The sequence below is a fragment of the Cucumis sativus genome, chromosome 1 (genome assembly GCF_000004075.3).
Source record: "Cucumis sativus cultivar 9930 chromosome 1, Cucumber_9930_V3, whole genome shotgun sequence".
NCBI lineage: Eukaryota > Viridiplantae > Streptophyta > Magnoliopsida > Cucurbitales > Cucurbitaceae > Cucumis > Cucumis sativus.
The window spans coordinates 22767850-22776036 of NC_026655.2; the positions used below are offsets into that span (position 1 = coordinate 22767850).

The 8187-nt window shown below is 38.9% G+C and overlaps 1 protein-coding gene across 1 annotated transcript; it reads right to left on the reverse strand.

The window, feature by feature from the left end:
* Positions 1-687: 687 nt before the first annotated feature.
* On the reverse strand, positions 688-7377 carry LOC101211705 (auxin response factor 6). Its single transcript, XM_004150727.3, has 14 exons — positions 6134-7377; positions 5607-5719; positions 5144-5242; positions 5004-5060; positions 4757-4912; positions 4594-4678; positions 4370-4460; positions 3911-4075; positions 3691-3813; positions 3350-3425; positions 3081-3225; positions 1803-2959; positions 1474-1664; positions 688-1194 (listed from the first exon to the last, which is right to left on the reverse strand). Exons 1-14 carry the CDS (start codon positions 6174-6176, stop codon positions 996-998), a joined length of 2700 nt encoding a protein of 899 aa, XP_004150775.1. The 5' UTR covers positions 6177-7377; the 3' UTR covers positions 688-995.
* Between the last annotated feature and the right edge of the window lie 810 nt (positions 7378-8187).

Sequence of the window (8187 nt, forward strand, 5' to 3'; positions counted from 1 at the left end):
GTATTTAACACTACTTTTTACTTTTAGAAATAATTTCAAAACATTAAAGTAACGTCCATCATAAAATATAACTAAAAAAAAAAGTACTTGGGTGATGTATGAATGATATTTGTCCAACATGTTCTATCATCTTCGCACTATTAGTAGCTTTCAATTTTAAAACCATTGTTGAGACAAAGTCCAGAGGCTGTCTGGGAATCAAGAATTTACAAAAGCATCACACCAAGAGCTTCACCAAACAGCGTTGGTCCATAGGGGTCCCATTTTAGAGCTTATCAAGAAAAATTTGCAATTAATAGAATGTCGTAAGAGAAAAAAGGGACCATGGAATCTAAGAACGGTAATTAAATTTTGGCTTTCAAGTTTCATTTTCATAGTGACGAAGACATCTCCTTTCGTTGAGGCTTTTACCATTCTGTAAAGTACCATCACTTTTGTTTGGTTCCTTTCTTTCTTTTCATTGCCTTCATCAAGAGGGAAACTAATTATATCAATGAATAAAGTTGGCAACATCCCCAACTACCTTCATCTCTCTCATTCATGAGGTTCTTCCCAAATCTTGAAAACTCAAATCAACTAAAAACATTCCTTCAGTTTCTGTTTCCTAAAGAAGAATGCAATGGTATTTAGTCTTAAACGAACCAAAAGCTTGTAAAAAATTCAAGTCATTACAAAACAGAAACTAGGTTCACAAGAAATTTGGTCAATCCTGCTAAAATTTACTCCATTTCTACAGCTTAAAGAGAGACAAGATGATTTAGCTTTAAGTCTTCGTCTTCGAATAAAATATGGATGTCCTAGGACTAGTGTATTGTCAATGTAATAAGATAGTACAGAACAGAAAAAGAAAATGTCTAATTACAGTACTAGAGCATAAGCATGTTTAAACTAGATTTCTGTAGCTTTTTTTCCACAACCTCATATGAAGAATATAAAGAAAATGCTAATATTACAGAAGAGAGAACGATGATGTTGTAACCAGGTAGGTGAGTCACTCAGTAGTCAAGAGGCCCGACAGAGGCTATCCCTGAAATCAAATTTCTTGAGTCCTGTCGACTGCCATAGTCGTCGCAGGTGCTGTTGGAAAGCCTCTGAATTGGCACAGAGTTCAGAAGTTCTAAACCTCGTTTTCCCATGTCCTGAACTTCTTCTGGTGAAAGTATTTTGATGCACCACACACTGTTTACAAACTCCCTGGTATACACAAGAAAAAATCATTGGTTAAGCCACTAAATGACTGGGAGATATACAACTGCTTCCTAAGCTGACAAATTGAGAAAATTTTGAGTATGTTTCTATTTTTCTGTTCATTTCTTTCAGAAAAAAGACTCACTTTATAATGAGCCATTTCCTAGGACATATCAACTATAATCTTAACTTGCCATGATACAGATTTGACTTACGTATTGACTAAAAGCAAGAATGAATAAACCAAATGCTAATGGTGTAAGTTATGGAGAAGGGAAAACTTACGGCCACGGGCCATCACCAAGAAGAAGAACGTCATTCTCCCGGTCAACAAATACAAGCTGCCAGCCTGATCTCAAAGGATCTTCCAACTCGCCTTCTAAGCCAAACATGCGAGCAAGCTCGCTGCGTAGCTCAGGATAGCTGTTGAATTTGGTTATGTCTAACGACCTACTGTAGGTCCCCGATTTGTGAACCTATACATAAAATGAGCGGAGGAAAGAAGGGATTAAGGATACTGACAAGGCCACAAATATAGTACAATGTAAAGGAGGATGTAAACCAAACAATCAGAAGTAGAAATGAAAAAAAAGGTGTCAGATATGTTGCATCACCTTGACAAAGGTTCCGTTGGGTGGGTTTACTTGGCCCACATTTTCATGAGACTGCAGGAGACCCGATTCATCGATGCAATTCGAGGATGTCATAGTTGGATTTACAGGAAAATTGGTACCAGCAGTGCTCATATAATTGGAAGAAAAAGGTAGAGTTGTAGAAACACTATCATTGCAAACTCCCCTAAGGGTTGACATCCCATTTTGCATTAGAAGGGATGAAGAATCTATATTCACACCAAATAAAACATGGTTTTGAGGATCAGAACTCTCTTCTCTGTCATCAATAGGACATTCCCTTCCAGGGAAGGGTGGCAATGCAACAGTATTCTGAGAAATACTACTCTGTTGTGTTCCTAACATTTCAACTTGAGGTAGAAAATATTGAGAAGCTCCAGTACAGAGAGGATCGATAGCAGCTCTCTTTGATGGCCAACCAGCTGAAGGAATTACTGAATGTGCTCTTTGAAGGTTAAGCAGCTGAGAAGAGTCATCTTGCACAAACGAACCTGCAAGGCTATGCAATGGGGAAACAGTAGGACTAGTTGCAGGGTTACCATTGGAATCAGAAAAACTTGGTTGTTGGCAAAGGGAAGGGACAGTTTGCAAGGACGGTGACTGGGATTGAGAACATGAAGCAAACTGAGATATAGCAGGGATAGAAGAAGGAATCTGCTGATGATCGAGTGGTTGGGTCTGCCTTGGTTGCTGTTGATGTTGCTGTGAATGATTATTGAATGATTGCTGGGGCAATTGCGGCTGAAGATGATGCGACTGAGTTTGAGACTGCGGCTGCGAATGCTGCTGGTTTTCTTGTACGGATTGTAGAAACGCCTGCTGAGGTTGAGACTGATGCAACATCTGAGGCTGCATTAAGGTAGAAGACTGACAAGGAAGGCTTTGGGGCTGCTGGAATTGAAGAACAGATGCAGGTGATATTTTGGAATAATCAATTGCCCTCATCTCCTGAAGAGCTGCAGTAGCCATGACTTGATACATGTCAGATTGCATACCCATCATGGATGGATCAAGCCTTGGCTGCATCCATGGTGAGACCCCAGCTCCCTGAAAGTTTAGACACTGGATGCCGCGATCACTATTATCTCCCCGTAGCCACATGAATGGAGAATTCATTCCAAGGTCACTATCCTTGATGCCTAGGAGATAAACATAGAGTAGTTAGACATGAGTGCCCAAAGCTAGGATTTCACGGTCTAAATAAAAATACAATGGGGAGAACAGAAAGTAAAACTGGAAATCATTACTGGAATTACATACCAAAAGAAGGCAGTCCAGTTGGCCAGGGTCGCTTCAGCCTAAGTGGAAACGGTGATGGATACATTGGAAACGTTGTTAGTGGTTCAATTTCCCACAAAGACACTCTCGGCTGTCGCTCTCCAGCTGTCGACTCATCCCAGCCAACCTGCATCAATCAGTTTATTAGAGTAATGTTCTGACTTATGGAAGAAAAACTAGAAAACTGGTTAAGACCACATCAGTCGAAACTTAAGCTTTACAATTCCTCAAGTGTTAACTGTGTCACTAACCTTGACCGAGCGCCAATGTGAGTTTTGCCATCTTACAGGATCCAAGTCACTAATGCCAGTGATTGTGCCCATGTAGCTGTATACACCATAAAAATATTAGGGACATATGAATTGGCATCGAATTCCATTAGTAGAAACTTATATACTCAATTAAAGAAGCTGAAATCAATTAAGAAATGGGTAACTTTAAAGCCAAATTGCAATAACTAGGCAAAACTAAATGCAGCCAGAAACAGAGCTAGAAGGCCCGTAACAAGATAACCTATTTCACCCTTGAAACTTACTGAACAAAAGAAGTTTACATAGACAGAGAGAACTATAGACTAACATTCCAGACCTACCGACGAACACTTGATTCTTCCGTTTCAAACAGCATCCTAAAGCGCATGCCAACAGAAACACGAGTATGGTAGACTGCCTTCACATATTTGGCCAGTGGTATGACAAACTCTGAAGGGCTAGCCCTGATTAGAAGTCCATTTTTTGATTAAGAACATGTAGACTAAAAAACCGAGTAATATCTCAAGAATTCCCATCAAATCATCCAGAGAAACTTCACACCTTGGGTTAAAAAATATTGTAAACCGACTGATGGTAGCTGCTGCATGAGCTGCTGCAGCAAGAAGCCCTAGATGCATGCTATCACTTGACAGCACGGATGAAGGCATCACCGTTTGTGGTCGACTAGCACGCCTAATTCCAAGGAGTAATTGGTTCTTCTCATTCCTGAAGAGAAAAGATATCAGTACTGTATTGATAGCTGGCTTACATTGACAAGCTGACAGCGCAAAGTCAAGATCAAATAACTTGTAATGATATTGATTTTATAGCAGATATCATAAGAGAAGATTGATTGACATTAAAACGATGGGTTGACTGAAGATATTGTTGTTCCATTTAGATACTAAACAAGTCAAATGATAAGGAACGATAAAACCAGATAATATTGGATTTGTAACAAACAAACAAACAACGTTCTCATCATACTGCAATGAAAAGTATAAAGATTACACTGCATACCAGATAAAAAGTACAGCGTCGCCAGCAACAAGTCTTTTAGCACTCACGAAGACACTCCATCCAGTTGTTAGAAGGTGTCTTTTAGGCTGGCCTGCAAAGATATCGAGAATGTTGGGTTATTAAACTAGTGCAAAGCAGTCAGTTCTCTATTTCTCCAATGCCACCTTTATAGCTAATAGATGCAAAGAGTGGGAGAGTGAAAATATCTAGAAATGAACACCTACCGCGAAATATATGTCTAAATTTCCACTCATTATCATGCAAGTCCCTCGCAATCAGCTCTTGGGCTGGGGGCTGCATAGAGAAGTCCTGCATTGAACCTATATGGTCAAAACAACATGAACTATGATTTGCAATGACTACTTGTAAACCTTAAGAAGTACTTACCAAAGGAGGGAATACTTTTTCAGCAGCACGGCGAGGAACAGAGAAACCTCCATGTGTGCTGGTATCACTTGCTGTCAAAGTTTTGCAAAAGTAATTCGTTGGCTGCCTACTTGGAGTGCCCAACTCAGCTGGAAGGTAGGCTTCCTTTAATTCTTGCTGCAGAAAAACGTAATTCATATTAAAAAAAAATGAAAAGCAAAACTACGAGTCCAACTAATCAAATGCCAAAAAAGAGAAATAATCCTACAGCACTCAAGGGTTGCAGAGTCATCTGAGCATATACTTCATCTGTCTCGGCATCTGCCTAAAGTTTTCAAACACTTCGAAGTTAGAATGAAGCATGGCCTACAAAAACCAGACCAGAAGAAGCAAACTACCAAGCCTTACATGCATTGTCAGGTTGTGAAGCTGACAAATGAGCTGCGGCGGCAAACTTGGGTAATTCGGAATCTGGGCATCAACCTCTCTATTGGTAGATGCAGCAACCTATACAGGAAACAAGTGGGTGTAAGCTTTAAGATTTAAAGAGCTTAAAGATTCCATGAAACGGATCAGTATACTCTCACTAGACTGCACAAACAAAAAGCTCGTAAATGAACAACAATCAGATGACCAAACAACACATAATCCCAAATGCCAAAACTTTCTCAATTAAATTTACAAAAACTACAGATAAGAGATCATATCAATCAAACAGGCTGACTTCTGTCAAAATCACAATTAAAACATAGAGCATAACAGAGTAAGTAGCAACCAAACACATAAATAACCATCGAGGTTGTTAAATCTCAAAAGAAAGTCAGAAATTTGAAGTGGCCATTGAATAAAGATGAAAATTCATGGGGTTCACCTGCTCACTGTGGCCTTGTGGAAAATAAACAACACGACTGCCAACAGCCGGCAGAGAAACAAGAGGACCAGCGCACGCATGCCAAAGCTCGGAATTCAGGACCCTTCTCTCGCCTGCAAAATTGATGGTCAATTTTCATAAAAAAAGGCCAATGTTTCCAATTAGGAAATCCCATGGCTGGACCACTCATTGGGAGAGAGAGAGGGAGAGAGAAAGAGAGAGAGAAAGACTTTCATGGTTGACACACAGAGAGGTTGGAAAAATATAAAACAAAACTCCAAAGGCAGGAAAAGGACATAAATCTAAGCATGACGCTGCAAAATCCAAGGCCACCGGAAGGCAAAAAAATGACTTAAATTGCAAGCCTCCCTAATCAATCCAAAAATGAAGAACAAAAACGTTAAGGGTATAAATCAAATAGGAAAGTTATCAAAAGCAGAATCATCTCCAATCTTTGATTACTTCCCGTAATGTATTTACAGACAAAATTCAAGCAAAAGTAGCTCAAAGTTCAAAGTATGGCGTACCTTCCGGAGCCTGAGGACTAAAACCACCCGCAGAGAGCCTCATTCTTACCGAAACTTGACAATATCCTTCAATCGAAGTGATAAATAAATAGCTAATGTGAACACATCCGCGACCCAGAAGAATCTGGCTCTTGTTCACTCCACAAGTACAGTATTCCTCTCCCCAAACTAAAGCGCCATTGTAATTTCAAGTTAAACGTGCTTCAATCTGTACAGTATCAGAAACTTGGTGCCCACTCTAGAATCCTCAACCGAAGCCGGTTTCACAACAGAACACAGTGATTTGGCGCCTCATCCGAAGCTTCAAATCAGCACTAACACTCCCTCCAAGATTATATCAATCTCTTAATTTACAATTACAAAACAAAGCTCAGATTAAGCTTCACCAAAAGCCAACTCCTCCTCCTCCTACAGACCCACAAATTACTGATTCTTAATGAGTTCTTGCACTGAAACTACTACAGAGTTAAAGATCCACAAACGCCAGGGAGCCACCAGATCTTGAAGGAAGAACATGAAAGGTTTGAGATATTTAGTAGAAGGAAAAAACCCAGATCTCAAAGAAGTAGAAGAAGCACACCAAAGAAAAGCGACCTTCCCCCCATGTTCATTTCTGGTATCAACTAGGACCCATTACGCACTGAGTGAGTGGTGAACTTTTCAGAAACGAGGGAAGCAAGAGGAAGAAGAACGATCAAAATCCCAAAAACCAAAAAGAATTAAAACAACATCATGCGAGCTCCATTTGGTGGATGTATCTTAAGTTTGTTTTGAATAACGGAAATCCAAGGCTAATGGGTCGAGTAGTAGCTAGTGATAGAAAGTTATGGAGGTCGTGGTCGTGGTGGTAAGGTACTAAAACTAATGTTTTGAGGCTCTGCTGTGGTGGTAGATAAATAGATAGATGGGCTATGAAATTGCAAAGATAGATTAGTAGTAGTACTACTATTGCTTTACCATTCTACCAATTTCTCTCTCTCTCTCTCTCTCTCTCTCTCTCTCTCTGACTCCTCTGTTTTTGCTCTGCTACAAATGTTTCCTTTAATTTTTAATTGGGTTTTTTTTTTTTCTTCTGCTTTATGGGTCAGGACGCTTTGCTCCAATCAATCAACGCACAACCGCCATTATTTTTCGCTGTCTTTTTCATCTCAGGGGGAAGAAAAAGTAGAAAGGCACTGTAGAAGGCGAGGAGGAGAGAGAAAGAGGGTTTTTATTCTGAAGAGAGAGAGAAAGTGTCAGAATTTTAATGGCGAGGACGATGAGAACAAAAGGAAGGCGAGAGAGAAAAAGTAGAACTCTTCTTAATTCCTCTCTGCAATCCCCTCCTCTCCCTTCTTTTTTTTTTTTTTTTGTAATTACCACTTTTTTTCATTGGTGAATTTTTATTCATTTTTACCATTGTACAAGAAAGCAATAATACAAAATAAAAGATATTGATGTTATTTCAAGTAGTTTAACTCAATATTTGTTTGGGGAGGAAAACGGTGGGAATGTTGTTTGATAGAACAGGAAGAGATATTTAGTATCATCACATGTGATAATTTCATAATAAGATGGTTGGTAGTGTAGTTAGTTCACTAGTGGATGGAGTCGAAGTCTTTTTGTTGATGGAATGATTTTCCTAAATTGATTGTCTTTTCGTATAAGGTTGATTCGATATCAATATACTTGTAATTATTTCGTATTTGCTAAATAGATTCGAAACATCCATGGTTGTCCACAATTAACCATAGAAGTATAAAGAGAAATTCGTGAAGAAAGCAAGGAGAGTTTGTATATGTTAGTATGGTTTAAAAAAGAGTTAACAAGAAATTTGTTTCATTCCTTTTGATGAGTGGGTATTCAAGGTATGATAGGCCAAATTGGTATAAATATGAGATAAAAGTAGTTTTGAAATTGGCATAATGTAAGTTAAGTTCACATGAAGCTATAGCTGTTTTTATTTTGGAATATAAAGTAATGAGTTTTGTTGTGGATATTATAAAATGAATTGAAAGAGAAGAGTCCTTTCTTCATTTATTTATTAAAGATTTTTGAAGTGAGGAGGGGTCTTA